Here is a 16,860-nt window from a genome sequence, read left to right as displayed (position 1 = left end):
CATGGTACGCGGCAGCAATGGTTTGGAAAGAAACAAACAGAAGAAGATTTTGTTTCGAGCCAGGCATGTCATACACACTGATTTTAAGAAAGAACAAGGTCATCCTGCAAGACATCCTGATGTCAGATGTGAGCCATGTACTCCATTGTGCTCAACAATCCCGCCTTCTTCACGAAAGGGAATGCTTGACGCTGAAGGACATGCGTTGCAGTTACAGAGCAGCTATAGAGATCGTGGACAAAATGATGTTCTTGGGTGAATCAACCTCCAAAGCTTTCCTGGATATGCTACGAGGGATGGATTTGATACAAGTATTTCCTGCTCTGTGTGCAGTGCCGTGGTACAATTCTCTTGGCTCCGCGAGAAACAACCAATAAAAAAATCCTACAAAGAGAAAGGCAAAAGATGTGTTGACAACCAAATCACTGGAGAACAACATAGAGCAAGAAAAAGAAAAAGAAAAAAGAAAACTAGCAAAGCATCTCCGCAGGCCTACGGTCCATTTGCAAGCATAAGCCTTGTGCCTGAAACCAAGAGGCGATTGTTGAGCCAAAGATGGAAACGCATATTTTGGCATAGTCTTGCATAGTTTGGCGCGAGCCGTGTTACCAGCTCAGTATCCACACAGATCTCCACAAGCCACTGGTACAGCTCAGGAACCGCCCACATCTGTGTGAGCTATGGGCATATATAAATAGCTAGATTCACTGAGATACTGGTCATTCTTGCACCTCTTGGTGACTTTGGGCAGTGTCCCGCTATTCTCAATCTCCTGGTTATTATTTGTGTCACTCTCCCTTGGTATTCATACACAATCATGGAAAAGCAGAAGGAACAACTGTCCACTGATGATTTCAAACCTCTTTTAGGCTTTGTAGCTAAAGCCTTGATGAAGATCCCTGTTTGGGCAATTGCATTGCATGTTAAGGTAAATATCTTCACAGGAGAGAGAGGAAACAATGGCTGGAAATTTGGAAGGTACACCGCCGGTGCTACATACGTATTGACAGATTTAAACTTAAGACCAGATGAATTTCCCGAATACATTCCATTAAATTCAGCTTTGACCAATAGTTGCAGAGTTTTCGCATCTGCCTTGTGCAGAGATCTGGAGCAAGCAGGCTTGCTTGATGCCCAAAACCCCAGCTGGGAGGAAGGAGAGGACAATCGGGTGATATATTTCCGAATGTATTTGATAGGAAATGACACAAAACAAGAGAAAAACATGGCCATTTCATTTGGCTACCCCGTAACGCAAGAGATCCGAAGGTACTCCCTGGCCATGTTCGAAGCTGGACAGGTCTGGGCTGCTATGACCTCCCTGATGTATTACGTGGTGCTGGAAACCTCGAGTCGCATCGTTGAGTACGCTGATGTGGATGGCAATTTGGCTCACAAATGGGACCAGAAGGGTGAAAGCTTAGTCCATGCTCTTTCATCTGAACTTGCACACACGCCAAAAAGTTTTTGTCCTGAACTACCATTATGTTCAAAGCATAGCACCCGCAGCAGCGATAAATGTGAATGGCCAAAGGATGTAATCTGGAGCACTGATGAATGTGAATGGGACCAATTTGGAAAAACAATTAAACCTGTCATGGCTTCCTTGGTCAGGAGAATCATTACCACCGGGGGGACCATACCAAATATTCATCTGCAGGTAGAATGGTATCTGAATATTGTTGAAGGACCCACAGAGCAGAGCATCGGGTACTCCCATTTCCCGGGGCTCCAAACAGTTGTGGAGATGATATACAAGGACAAAAAGTACAAAAGGGCCATGTTTAAGAGATTGGGTGCATTTGCATCTGCTGTGCGACGAGGTCTCAAAAAAGCCGGCTTGGGTGCAGCCAGCTCAAGGGACGAGGTGATTTTTAGACTGAGCTGGTGGAACATGGTGACCAGATCTGAAAGGTTGTCATTCGGCGAAAGTACAACGGAACGTGTCAAAAGGCAATCTCTGTGTGTGTATGAAGAGAAAAGCATCTGGGGAGCTATTGAGACTCTGTTGTACAAAGTTCTGACCACAGCCTTAGAATTCTTAGAAAATGCTAATCTGACCAAAGCCCCCAAAAAGAAGAAGAAGAAGAAGAAGAGCACCAGGGATACGTTGACTGCCTTCACAACGCTGAACATTGACGATGAACAATTAGAAAAGCAGCAGCAGCAGCAGCAGCAGCAGCAGGGCAGCAGCCGTGCAAATAACCACTCACCATACTCAGCAGACGTGCCTGATGGACTTGATGGACTGATATTGGCATCTGCGGGTTTGTTAAAGATGCAATTTCTGACTGTGAAATATGAAGAAGAGCCTGCAGCAACTACGTTTTCGGACACCCCGGATTATTTCTCTCGCCTATTGTTTGCCTGATATGATATTGGGGGATGAACAATTAGTTCAAGAACAAATAACAATAATTCTTCAGTATAATTCTTGTACGTAATTACTGCACTCTGCCTGGGGCAGTATGAATGAATGCAAGCTTTGAAATAAAAAAAAAAAAAATCTCCTAACAAATGTTTGTGTGTCTTTATTATCGTTTGATATGACAAAAATGTCAAGATAAACACTGGTTGATTTGGGGCACAAAACAACTAAACGTTGACAACGTAACGACAATTTGATCTTAATCACGTCTAGGCTAATGGCGTCTCTCGTGTTGGTGGCAGTGGAGGCTGTGCTGCTGGTGCGAACTGTGCTGGTGCCGGTGAATTCTGTTTAGGGGCAGGTGGGACCTGTGCTGGCCCTGGTGGAGCTTGGTTGCCCACAGCTTGGCCACCACCTCCCTCCTGGAGCTCATAGTTGGTGGCCACTGGCGGCTGGAGGCTGGTTGACTGTTCAATTATGCGGCGAATGTCCTGGGACGCCGATGAAAATCCTTCTGCCATTCTCACAGAGTGCACGGCCTCTAAGTGGGAGTGGAGATGCTTGCCCCGATATCTGCACCCGGGGAAGGGACAGGGGCACCTTCTGAGCACCACTGCTGGGCCCTCAGCCCCGCGTAGAATATGTCTCTGCTCCTGCAGGTTAGTGACACCGTGGCTCTGGTTCAGATGCCTCCTTAAGGCATAGAATGCTTTTCCACAGATTGGACAGCGCAGCATGATCTGAATATATATATATGTGTGTGCGTGTATATACATATATATATATATATATAAATATATCAATTTAGTACAGCTAACACAAACAATCTCCTTTAGTATGAGTAGTCCGAGTAAGTTAGTGCAACAACCTCTTTACACAAGTTCCCTTTTGGGCCTGCAGCTAAGGGTTTGGTAGCCCATGGTCTAATCTATGTGAGTGACAGGAAATACGATCAGAGCAGTAGAGTTTGGACAGCAATCATTAAGACACGGACTGAAGAATGGATAGAGAAGGGGAATGGGAGGGGCCATGTGTGAAAACATAGGCTATGTAACCATTGATTTCTCTCCAAACCACATTCTTAGCACTTTCATTAGAGTAGAGCTTGCACAGCGTCAATGCCCGCACCCCCACATCCTGGCTATCTGTCTGTGATGAAGCCTTTTGACACTTGTTTTGGCAATGTAAACGTATGTTTTCTCACAAAATGTCATGATTGTCATGAAAAGTATTGAAAAACAGTGTGGTAAATAACGGTTTGACATTTTAACAGCAACGTCAATGTAGTGATGAGAACTGCTAATTCATCACCCACAGATTATTTTTTAAACTGAGATAACGTCTACTGTTAATCTGTTAATGCTGTGCTCCTCCAACTGTATACATTGTACCTCTTCTCAACTGTTTTTGAGTGCCAATAAAGCTCCTTTGAACTTAATTTAATTGATGTGGCCTAAATACATTTAGCCTAAATACTGTGGCTTTTCCTTTTTGTGTGCTACTTTTTTATACTAATACTTTTGCACTTTTACTCAAGTAGGCATGCCAGCATTTTGAATTTAGGACTCATACTTGTAACATAGTATTTCTATAATGTAGTGATATTAACTAAAGTGATACTAACTAAAACTACTTTTAGCATTACACGTGGGTAGCTTAGTTTTTGTACTTTTTCAGTGCCTTCTTGTGGCCAAACAAAGCAATGGTCAAAGTCATTAACATTTTGGCTATGCGCCGGGCTGGGCAAGGGGGGGGGGGACATAAAGGGGCTGGGTCAACGGTGGGTACCATTTGAATATTGAAACTCCTCCCTCCAAAAGGCTCTGGCTCAGCCTATATATTCCACTGCTCTAAGCCTCTAGGTTCTTCTTGCTGGTACAGACACTATGGCGATCTGTGAAGGTTTGCTTTCTTCCTGTAACGATCAGGTTCCTCTGAAAGGCATTGAGGTGGAGGTTGAGGTGAGGGATCATGTGGCGACAGTGACCTCCCTTCTGCAGTATGAGAACCAGGAGGAGAGCCCCATAGAGGCCATCTTTGTCTTCCCTCTTCCTGGCGATGCTGCTGTCTGTCATTTCAGTGCAAAGATCGGACAGTCAGAGGTTGTGGCCCAGGTGAAGGAGAAACAGAGGGCTCGGGAGGACTATGATGACGCACTGAGCTCAGGCCAGCAGGCCTTCCTATTGGAGGAGAGCGAGCAGAGCCCCGACGTGTTCTCTTTGAGCGTGGGCAGTCTGCCTCCAGGGGAGAGTGCCTGTATCAGGCTGCAATACGTCACCGAGCTGGCTCTGGAGGCCGACGGTGGTCTCAGGTTCTGTCTGCCTGCAGTGCTTAACCCCCGCTACCAACCTCAAGGTAGATGGAAAGGTCATCGGCCTCCGGTGGTGACCTCCGTCCCAGCTTTTCTAGCGCCCTACAGTCTGTCCTTTTCGGCCCGAATGAGTTCTCCACGACCCGTCACTAAAGTTGAGTCAAACTGTTCCCTGGAACTTCTTCAGTACCTCAACAGGGAGCAAACCAAGGCCACGGTCAGCCTGGCTGCAGGACATAAGTTTGACCGAGACGTGGAGCTGTTGATTTATTATCAAGACGCCCACCGGCCCACTGCTGTAGTGGAGGCGGGACAGGAGTCTGTCGAAGCTGGCTCTCTGATGGGCGACCCAGTGGTCATGCTGAGCTTGTACCCAGAGTTCCCTAAAGCTGTGATGTCGTCATTGACTACATGCGGGGAGTTCCTCTTTCTAATGGATCGTTCTGGAAGCATGCAGGCCACCGGGCATGGCCATACTCGCATCGGAAGTGCCAGGGATACTCTGCTGCTCCTCCTTAAAAGTCTGCCCATGGGCTGCTACTTTAACATCTATGGTTTTGGGAATCACTTTAATCAACCTGCAGCCTGTTGTGGTGGATATTTCCCTTGAGTGGAACCTGCCAGTGGGGGTGTATGTAACACCTCTGTCTCCACCCATCACATCCCTTTTCCAGGGTCAGAGGTCACTGCTTTATGCCCAGCTCACTGGAGAGAGTTCAAGTGCCAGTGACGGCAGTGTGAAGGTGAGGTACAGGCTGGCTGACCAACCTTTTGAGTGCCAGCTCCACTTCAGTCTCAAACCAGCAAAGGGCGAGACCGAACTGACAGCCCACAGGTTGGGGGCTCGGACCCTGATTCGCTCCCTGGAGCAGATAGGCGAGCGAGGGCAGGTGGCTGAAGTCAAGAAGAAGGTGGTGGAACTCAGCATCGAATCAGGAGTGAGCAGTGCCTTCACCGCCTTCATCGCTGTCAACAGAGGAAACTGTCAGATGGTGCAGGGACCACTGTTACGCAGAAACGTTCCGGCGCCGGGTAGCCATGCAGCTCCATGTTGTGGTGGTATGTCCCGGGGAGCATCAAGAGCAACTCAGATAGAGTTGGACGGGGATGAGGTCGACGGGTTGCAGACCTACGGATCGACTGCTCACAGTTATCGTTCGCAAGGAGACGGGTGTGCGGTCGACGGGATGCAGACCGATGGATCGACTGCTCACAGTTATCGGTCGCAAAGAGATAAATTGCTCCGGCTGATATCCCTTCAGACAGCCTGTGGCTCTTGGATTTTAACACCAACACTGGAAGAAGTGCTGGATAAGAGCAAGTACCAAATGAAAAAGTCAATGCCTGCGCAGGTGAACCACGAAGTGTGGACCACTGTTTTGGCTTTGATCTGGCTCCATGGGTCCAGGTTGGAAGCCTGGGAGGAGTGGCACCTTTTGGCCCTGAAGTCGCTATCCTGGCTCCGTGCTCAAAATGTCTCAAATCTGAAGGAGTGCCTTGAGGCTGGACATGACTTGCTGGGCATCTGGCAGCTGAAAGATGCCCTAGCTAAACTCCTGTGTGTTTAGTGCTGCACAGGAAGAAGGCCCTATGATATGCGTAGTCCTGGATTAATACAATAGTATGCTCCAAGTTTGTTTTTTTGTTTTTCTTCCTCTTTTTCCAAGTTTATTCTTTTCAAATAGTTTATTAGGTCACCCTTGGTGTGTTTAGAAAAGGGAGAATGAATTGTTTTTGGAATGCATTATTATGAACAATGAATGAAACAAGCTTTGAAATAAATAAAAACACTTTTTTTGTCAGAATGTTTTGTGTATCTTTATTGTCCTTTTGATATAGTGTGCAAGGTGACTTTAAGAGAAAAATAACCAATTTAGTATGAGTAGCCCAGGTAATCATACCCAAGTGTTATGCAATGCTTATGTAACTGACCATTCAAGGGGCCGTTGTCTCTCTGGACCCGCCTCCTCCCTGAGGGTATAAAATAAAGGCATGTTTTTGCTACAGTTCCAGAATTTTTCCTGCAAAATAATTAGCATAATCATTTACAACTTGCGGGGAGTTTTGTTTTTTGGGTGTATTTCACATGAGCAAAAATGCTGGCATAGCCATAAAATACATCGGTTTCACTAAACCATTGTCGCGGTCTGAAAGTCCGTGTTGCCAGACTTTGTGAGGGAAATAAGCAACCAGGTGTACGAAATTAAGCCCCAAAAACTAATGATGCAGCTCTTTGAGTTGGTAGCTTACAACTTTCATCACAGCATAGGCCCAATGAGCGCATTGCGTCCCAATCAGACAAAACATAGGCTATAGAATAAAATAAGTTTGAACCATGAAATGATCTTGCAAGAGATTGTATTTCTCAGCACCCGCAGCCGTAGGCTGGAGAAAGAAATAGACTTCTGTCTTCTGTGTTTATAGGCCTACATTCGAATGCAATATGGATTCTCTAGCCTAATACTGAATCCCTTTATGCAAGGTGAAGCTTTCAATCCCAATTACAATGCTTTAACTGTTAATATTGGCTCCTTGCATGCACCTGCTTGTCCGAAAAAAGTAAAAATCACGGTATGCCGTTTTCACTGTGGGGAAATGTGTATTCTCCCAGTACTTTCAGCAAAAACTACTAGGTATTTTGTCGTCAAATTTAGGACCCCAAAACTGATGGAACACAAAATTTGTGGCCGTTTTCACATGGCGTGAATTTCAAAATTGCCGTCATTTTGGAAAAAAACTTTGAAGTTTGACTGCATAGGTCTTATCACAACCATTGTGTTTCCGGCACCATGTCGTGCTGGACAGCGTTTCGGCGGGAACAACCCTTTTTTAGACCCTTTTGTACTTCTGTGGCAGTGGGTCAGGACTTGTACTGTTTCCAAGGGGACCGATATGGAGGGGACCCCATTGTTGTGTATGTCTTATACACACATTCTTTGCAGTGGGAAAAGATCCCAGTGACGTCCAGAGGAGGAGGAGGAAGTGCCCCCATCCGATGGGACTTCACGGTTGTGTCGATAGATGATACCATATACCTCTGGGGGGGTAAAGAGGAGAATGATGAGCAAGAGAATGTGTTTTGTGGGGTCCTTCATGCATATCATGTAAAAACCGGCAGATGGTTCAAACCTGAGGTTTCTGGGGCTGCGCCGGAGGGGAGGTACTACCACTCCGCCTGTGTTTTGGGGAAGGCCATGTATATACACGGAGGATACATCCACAACAGATATGACGCCACCAATGACATCCACATGTTGAACACTGACACAATGGTCTGGTCTTTAGTTAACACCGGAGGCACTCCAGTGCGTGCTACAGCATGTCACTCCGCCACTATTGTCGGTACAAAGATGTTTGTATTTGGGGGAAGGAATGACTATTTCACCGACCGCAATAGCATGGAGGGCTTTGGGACCAATGAAATGAGAGCGTTTGACACACTTACCAACTGCTGGAGCAGTTGGTCTTCTGCACAGCCTCTTCCAAAAGTCCGCTGGAATCATTCGGCCTTTGCCTACAAGGGAGAGCTGTACATATTTGGTGGTATGAACTTTCGGGAGAATCAGTCTAGAGAAGTCCATGAGGATATGTGGAAATTCAATCCAAATACCTTCTCCTGGAAAAGGGTTTCTCCAAAGGGAATAAAGGGCCCATGTACAAATGGTTATGGGCTACAGTCGATGAGCTCGCACGTGGCGGGAGATCGTTTCGTTGCCGCAGATGAACCCGGGAGACCCGGTGCCTTGTTCGTCTTAGACTTAAATCCTAGTCTGTTTACTTTATGCAAGCTAGCAGTTGTTCAACACGGTCTAGAGCAGTCTGGACTCCCAACTCACATCAGGCGGGATTTGGCTGACATGTATGTAGACACTTAGACGGGAAAACAACTAACTCATTTGGTATGGGTGGCCCAAGCAAGTTAACACGACTTGGGCTACTCATGCGCAAGTGTTATGCAATGCTTATGTAACTGACCATTCAAGGTAGCTGCTGTCTCTCTGGACCAGCCTCTTCCCCGAGGGGATAAAAAGAAGTCTCGTCCTGCAACACGGGCTTATCACAACCACTGCGTTTCCGGCACCATGTCGTGCTGGACAGCGAGTCGGCGGCGACAACCCTTTTTTAGAGACTTATGTGCTTCTGTGGCTGTGGGTGAGGACTTGTACTGTTTCCAAGAGGACGGATATGGATTGTTCCCCATCGATGTGCATGTCTTACGCACAGAGACTTTGGAGTGGGAAAAGCTCCAAGGGACAACCCGAAGAAGAGGAGGAGAAGGAAGTGCCCCCATCGGATGGGGCTTCACGCTTGTGTCGATAGACAGTACTATATACCTCTGGGGGGGTCAACAGGAGAATGACGAGCAAGAGAATGCGTTCCGTGGGGTCCTTCGTGCATATGATGTGAAAACCAAAAGATGGTCCAAACCTCAGGTTTCCGGGGCCGTGCCGGAGAGGAGGTCCGGCCACTCCGCCTGTGTCTTGGGGAAGGTCATGTATGTACACGGAGGATACGTCCACCACAGACGCCAGTCCACCAGTGACGTCCACATGCTGAACACTGACACAATGGTCTGGTCTTTGGTTAACACCAGAGGCACTCCAGTGCGTGCCACAGAACGTCACTCTGCCACCATCATCGGGACAAAGATGTTTGTATTTGGGGGAAGGAATAACAATTACTTCCCGCACATGAATCACACGGAGGCCCTTGGGAACAATGAAATGAGAGTGTTCGACACGCTTACCAACTGCTGGAGCAGTCGGTCTTCTGCACAGCCTCTTCCGAAAGAACGCTGGTATCATTTAGCCTTTGCCTACAAGGGAGAGCTGTACATATTTGGTGGTACGAACATTGCACTGAATGGCTCTAGAGAAGTCCATGAGGACATGTGGAAATTCAATCCAAACACCTTCTCCTGGAAAAAGGTTTCCCCAAAGGGAATAAAGGGCCCATCTCCCAATGGTTGGTATGGGCTACAGTCGATGAGCTTTCACGTGGTGGGAGATCATTGCTTTGCCACAGACGAACCCGCGAGACCCGGTGCCGTGTTCGTCTTAGACTTAAATCCTAGTCTGTTGACTTTATGCAAGGTAGCAGTTGTTCAACACGGTCTAGAGCAGTCTGTGCTCCCAACTCAGATCAGGAAGGATTTGGCTGACATGTATGTAGACACTTAGACGGGGAAAACGAGTAACTCATTTGGTATGAGTAGCCCAAGTAGTTAACATGACTTGGGTATGAAGTGTTGTGCAATGCTTATGTAACTGACCATTCAAGGAGCTGCTGTCTCTCTGGACCCGCCTCCTCCCTGAGGGAATAAAATAAGTCTCATCCTGCAACACAGGCTAATCACAACCATTGTGATTCCAGTACCATGTCGTGCTGGACAGCGCTTCGGCGGAAACAACCCTTTTGTAGACCCCTTTGGACTTCTGTGGCAGTGGGTCAGGACTTGTACTGTTTCCGAGAGGAACGCTTTGGATGGAAACCCATTGTTGTACATGTCTTATGCACACATTCTTTGCAGTGGAGAACGCTAAAGACACCCAGGGGGGGGGGAGGAGAAAGTCCCCCCATCCAAACCCCCATCCGATGGGGCTTCACGGTTGTGTTGATAGACAACACTATATACCTCTGGGGAGGTGAAGGGCAGAATGATGACCTTTATGCATATGATGTCGAAACCGAAAGATGGTTCAAACCTCAGGTTTCTGGGGCTGCTCCGGAGGGGAGGCTCCACCACTCCGCCTGTGTCTTCGGGAAGGTCATGTATATACACGGAGGACGCATCCCCTACAGATATGAGGCTACCAATGACCTCCACACGTTGAACACTGACACAATGGTCTGGTCTTTAGTTAACACCAGAGGCACTCCAGTGCGTGCTACAGAAAGTCACTCTGCCACCATCATCGGGACAAAGATGTTTGTATTCGGGGGAAAGTATCACAATTGCTTTAAGTACCCCACGGCCTTTGGGGAAATGAGAGTGTTTGACACCCTTACCAACTGCTGGAGCAGTTGGTCTTCTGCACAGCCTCTTACAGAAGACCGCTGGGGTCATTCAGCCTTTGCCTACAATGGAGAGCTTTACATATTTGGTGGTGAGAACTGGAGAAGCGAATTCTGGCCAGGCTATGGCCAGACCATATATAAGAAATTCCATGAGGATATGTGGAAATTCAATCCAAATACCTTCTCCTGTAAAAAGGTTTCTCCAAAGGGGATGGAGGGCCCATGTTTGGATGATGATTTTGGGCTCGCATGTGGCTCGCACGTGGTGGGAGATTGTTTCTTTGCCGCAGATGAACTTGGCTTGTACATCTTAGACTTTAATCCTAGTCTGTTAACTTTATGCAAGCTAGCAGTTGTTCAACAAGGTCTAGAGCAGTCTGAACTCCCAAAGAAGATCAGGGAGGATTTGGCTGACATGTATAAAGTCACTTAGACGGGAAAACAAGATCCCCCTAGACACTGATATTGTCATAAGATGTGCCATTAAGAGATGGAACGCATTATTGTGGACTATGAATGAAATCAAGTTTTGATATAAATAAAACGCTTTTTCAAGTAACAGTTTTGTGTATCTTTATTGTGCTTTGATATATATAACAGGGTAGTCTGGGATCCCACGGTCTTCAACTGACAGAGACTCTGGAATCTATATTTATATAGCCTGTGGGAGTGGCCCATTGCTATTCATTCACTATTGTGTAATGTGAAACAAAAACAACCCTTGCTCTTGAGAGTGTTTATTATCTAGTACTGTAAACAAAACAAAAATCAATTTGCACAACAACAACAATAATAATGTGGATCACATTCTAATGTTAACAGCTGGATCGATCATTTCATTCATTGAGGTGGTAGCTCTTCCTAGACCTCTTCCTGTGCAGGACACCAGATGGGCACTTGTTCTCTTCTGTCAGAGAACAACTCCGAAGTCTTTGGGCCCCGGCAAACGTTTGTTCATCATCCGACTGTGACTGGGAGCGTGTGGTGAAGCTCTTCCTAGACTTCTTCCTGTGCTGGACACCAGATGGGTACTCGTTCTCTGACGAAAGAGAAGAACTGCGACGTCTTTGGGCCCCGGCAAACGTTAGTTCATAATCCGGCTGTGACTGGGAGTGTGCGGTGAGGGACGTCCTAATCTTTGAGCCACTTCTCTCACCGATTTGCTCAGCACTGAAAGCAGCTCGTCCAGATTGGGGCGAGGCTGCAGTAAATGGGTAGGACTGCTCGTGGTTATCATCCGCCTGACCGTTGAACATCCTCCTCGCCAGAGAATCCCAGTTCGAGAGCTCGTCTCCCCGTTTCACCGATGCCATGGTAGTGGCGTAGTCTGCCTTCAGGTTATCCACAGTGACGTTTTCATCTGGGTTAATGCTGTTCATCACTGCCATGGCGTCTTTCCATTCCCAGAACTCCCACATCAGATCAGGCAGGATTTGGCTGACACGTATATAGACACTTAAACAGTCTTCGACCGACAGAGACTCTGGAATCAGTGTTTATATAGCCGGTGGGAGTTGCCTATTGCTATTCACTATTGTGTAATGTGAAACTGGGAGTGGCTGTTGTGTATTGTGGGGGGTTTATCTTCTAAGTTTGTGCATGAGGTGTGTGCGTTAACTTAAACATGACCTGACCATATAGGGATGAGAGAGCTGTACCAGTGTGTGCGCGTGTGTGCACGCACTCTGGATGAAATCCAGATGTCCTGACTCCCTTCACATGTTTATACATTGAGGCCCAGGTTGACCTTTCACCCTGCACTCCTAGTGGAATCTCGGCCTGGCCATATACAGACTGTTTTTGTTTGTGTACAAATGAATTATCATACATATAATAATGTATAATAATTTACTTCATGGCCTATTGCTATTCACTATTGTGTAATGTGAAACTAAAACAACCTTTGCTCTTGAGAGTGTTCTTTTTTGTAGTACTGCAACCAAAACAAAAATCAATTGCACAACAACAACAACAATAATAAAAAAAAGTCAGATTAAATAAATAAGTTAATGTGGATCACATTGTAATGTTAACATCTGGATCGATCATTTGATTCATTGAGGTGGTAGCTCTTCCTAGACTTCTTCCTGTGCTGGACACCAGATGTGTACTCGTTCTCTGACGGAAGAGAAGAACTGCGACGTTTTTGGGCCCTGGCAAACGTTTGTTCATCATCCGTCTGTGACTGGGAGAGTGTGGTGAAGCTCTTCCTAGACTTCTTCCTGTGCTGGACACCAGATGTGTACTCGTTCTCTGACGGAGGAGAAGAACTGCAACGTTTTTGGGCCCTGGCAAACGTTTGTTCATCATCCGTCTGTGACTGGGAGAGTGCGGTGAGGGACGTCCTAATCTTTGAGCCACTTCTCTCACCGATTTGCTCAGCACTGAAACCACCTCGTCCAGATTGGGGTGAGGCTGCAGTAAATGGGTAGGACGGTTCGTGGTTATCATCCGTCTGACCGTTGAACATCCTCCTCGCCAGAGAATCCCAGTTCGAGAGCTTGTCTCCCCGTTTGACCGATGCCATGGTAGTGGCATAGTCTGCCTTCAGGTTCTCCACAGCGAACTGTTCGTCTGGGTTAAAGCTGTTCATCACTGCCACGGCGTCTTTCCATTCCCAGTCCTCCTCCAGAACACTGTAGTGAGGGTGGTAATCCAGGGGCACCTCATTTGAGGTCAGTGTGATCATGTCTTGGTGGTAAACTGTGCGGGTTTTGCAGAATGAGCTTAGGTTGACGATGGGCACACCCATCGAAAATTCGGGTGAGCACACATTGAGTCTGGGACCATGGAAGGTGCCCAGAGTGCCAACAAGAGACTCGTTGATATGGTCCGCATTATAAGCACGGCTCTCTTCGGGGTTGTGTTTGTGGATCACCCCACCATAGTATATCGGAGCCGAACATTCGTAGAGGTGCTGTGCCATACCACCGCTCTTCATGAAGTGAATTTCCTTCAGCGTCCTCACCCCCTGTGTCCCTTCTAGGATCATACTCTGAATGGGATCGTCCGTGAAGTCCAGGGTGAAAAGGAGTTTTGGAGGTGGCGGTGGGGGGACTCCTTCGTTGTCTCCAGTTGCAATTCGGTTGGTGAAGCCCCCGCCGACCTCATGCACATGGTCTCGGTTGTAAGCCTCAATCATGGCCTTGCCCACCTTGTCCCAGAAGCCCCGGTGGCTCTCTGGAGCATACAGGGCAAGCAGATCGTACACCACTTCAAGGCTCATGGTAATGGAGGAAATCTTGAACTGGCTCTTGTATGGCATCTTCCTTCTGTACCCGTCATCCTGGTTCTTCTTTTCCTTGACATAGGAGCACAGAGTTCGCGACCTCATGTCGCCCTTGTGAGTTCGAGGCGGAAAGGCGCACAAGGCACACTGTGCTAGTGTTTCATGGGCCACTGACGCAGCTGGTAGCTCCTCCTTGGGGAAGTAAATCTGGTTGATACCCGCTACCTGAAAGTCCCCGGACTTGGTTCTTGATGCAACGAGACAGCTCTGCAAGTGTACTTGCTTCAACACATAGGCCAGAATCTGGCAGGAAAAGTGAGCCTGATTGTCGATGACCCTAGGCAACACATCTGGGAGGCATGCCGCTGAGCACAGCTTGAAGACTGAACAAACCTCGAGCCAGCACTGTGTGTCTGAGAGCTTGTCAAGGGCAATCATACGTGCCTTCTGTAGTTCTTCAAGGAAACGTGTATCGCTGAACTCCTCGCCAGACCTTGACATTCCCTCGGTCAACTGTGTCCAGGGAGGCACCCACAGGTCATAGACGAAGTGGCAAGCTAGCTTCATAGCCTCGGCAAACACCATCTGATTGACAATGCCTAGCATCCTCTGATTGTCCAAGCCCCGTCTGCCACAATTCAGAATGAACTTTGACCTCATTACGCGTATGCAGCTGGTTCGGGCCTTGTCAAAGGATTCACTGAATTGTGCCAGGTTTGGGAGGCAGACCATGAGGACGCACTGCACCAGGTTCTGTCTGAATAGGCAGCATGCTGCGATTTGCGCCATTTTTTCTTGCTCAACTATCGCCGTGATGTCCTGGAAGGACAGTGTTCGCTGTGAGCTGGGCGTGAACTCGGAGAGCATCAAATGGCACCTGTCTAGCCAGGCATTGCTGGTCTGATCCAGTGAGTTAGTGGTTTGTATAAAGCCACAGTTATGCACCGATATAACTTTGGTGGTCTCTAGGGTCCCCTTAGCCTGGTTTAAGGACACTACATTGCTCTCTAAAACGCTCTCATCGAGCAGGTGCTTGAACACATTGGGGATGTTGCAGGAATCGCGGTCAGCACCTAGCACACTCTTTTCAGTGTTGTGAGTGTCCTCAATCATGACTGTCCACGAACTACGCATTTTGTGGTATTTGAACGACTGTGGTGTGAAAGATGACAGGGTCTCGATGCAGGTGGGCACAAGCTGGAACATGAGAATAAGAAGCTTGTTTATAAATGTCTTACCCTCTCCGGGTGCTGTGAAGTTGAACAGCATGTACCGCTCTATGGTGTAGCGAGGAGCCGTGTTTGTGATCACATAGTTGAACGTTGCGGAGGCTTGGAAGAGCCGATGGACTTTGAACTTGTCGACAAACAGGTGCGAGACAAGATCCCGATCATAGACCTTGAGAGAATTGAAGCTCTGGTCTCCTGTGCCCCGCCTCAAGCCCCCGAAAATCTTTCTGTGTACATTGGGGCATATCTTGCCAAGTGACAGAGCAGAGTTTTCCTTAGAGCCATTGGTGAGCAAGTTGAGTTGAGCGTACATTTTCTCAACAGGCTCTGGAGCACTGAATCGGCCTTCGGCCAGGCATGTGTACACCATGGTAGCCATGCTCTCAAACAAGGTGGGGCCTCCCAAAAAGCTGTACTTGGTCTTCATCTCTGTGGCAAGGCGTTTTAGCTTTGCCAGATGCGGGAACAGTTTCTCAAACACCCCCTCCTCGCGCACCATGTCGAATGGGTGTACATTTGACATATTGTAGACGCAAGCATATGCAGCCAAGCAATCATGGGTTCTGCCATGTGAGCAGCCACAGTCTCTGTTGCGGAACATAGCCTGCAAAGCAGCCATCCTGCGGTGCTCACTTGTGTCAGTGATAACCTTGCTCAGTACACCCAAGGGCAGTGGCACGTGCTTGTGAATCATGATGTCCAAGAAGGCATCGGGCCTTTCCCTGGTGATCAGTGACTCCATAGTGTACTCAAACACTATGAATTGCTTCACGTCCACATGAGTTGTCACGCCGTTGACCACCAAATCCTTTACCAGTCGTTTGAGACGTTCCATAAACGCTGTGTAAGGCTGTTGTACCTTGACAAAGTAGCTCTGACAAAACAAACTTTCACCTGACATGGAGTCAATTAGGCTGGTGAAGAGAGACTTGCCATCACCCGTGAAGTCTAAGTCAATGATTGCTGACAGGGACTCACGCAGGCCTTCTAGGCTCAGGTCCATGATAGTGGAAGGGATAGCATGGATGCTGCGACCAGGGGCGGAGACTGGCATATACGCGGAGCCCATGAGCTGCTGGACTTTACTCTTTTGCATGTTTTTCGAAACCAAAGTGTCTGACATGTAATCCAGGCACTCAAACATAGCACTCATCTCGCCCTTCGTGTCACGCATGTTTATCATGGCGTGGTTGAGTGAAGATACCTTGTGCTTGACAAGGCCCAGCCTCAAGAAAGCATGGAAGGCCTCATCTTGTATCAGCTCTCCAATAATGTCGCCATTGCATTGTAACATATCAAAGTCAACCGAACCCTGCGTGTGCTGTTCGGCCTGAGACTCCTCTATGTCCTCTGGGTCGTTTAAGTCATTAGACTTTTCGGATGATTCTTCCTCATTCAGGTCTAAGATGAAGCAGAAAAGTAAGGCCTCTGCAAAGTCTTCCCTGATTGGTGTAGATAGATTGCGTACCTCCCGGTGCTCCAGAGTGATCTGCAGGACCTTGCCCTTGAAGCAGTAGGTAATGTACAGAAGCAGCTGAAACAATGCTCGGTCCTTGCACCCGAGAGCTGCAAAGCAGTGTATGTCTAAGTGATTGTTGTACAGAAGGGATTTTTCTACAGCAAGGAACATTACATGCCTTTCTTTGGGCACATACACTTTGGTATAAGCAGCAGTGCACTGCTTGCGAGGGGGCGCCTTTGGTCT

The 16,860-nt window shown here is 47.7% G+C and overlaps 1 protein-coding gene across 1 annotated transcript; it reads left to right on the top strand.

The window, feature by feature from the left end:
• Positions 1 to 4,254: 4,254 nt before the first annotated feature.
• On the top strand, positions 4,255 to 11,130 carry LOC308285279 (von Willebrand factor A domain-containing protein 5A-like; the record flags this gene model as incomplete). Its single annotated transcript, XM_080725995.1, has 6 exons — positions 4,255 to 5,262; positions 5,354 to 5,671; positions 7,622 to 7,753; positions 9,113 to 9,250; positions 10,390 to 10,527; positions 11,044 to 11,130. The coding sequence occupies 6 exons, from the start codon at positions 4,255 to 4,257 to the stop codon at positions 11,128 to 11,130; spliced, it is 1,821 nt and encodes a 606-aa protein (XP_080582121.1).
• Positions 11,131 to 16,860: the final 5,730 nt, after the last annotated feature.

Source organism: Nannobrachium achirus, assembly GCF_963921795.1.
Source record: "Nannobrachium achirus genome assembly, chromosome: 5".
Taxonomy (NCBI): domain Eukaryota; kingdom Metazoa; phylum Chordata; class Actinopteri; order Myctophiformes; family Myctophidae; genus Nannobrachium; species Nannobrachium achirus.
The sequence above is the reverse complement of the archived record's forward strand: the minus strand, read 5'-3'. Positions and strand labels throughout refer to the sequence as shown.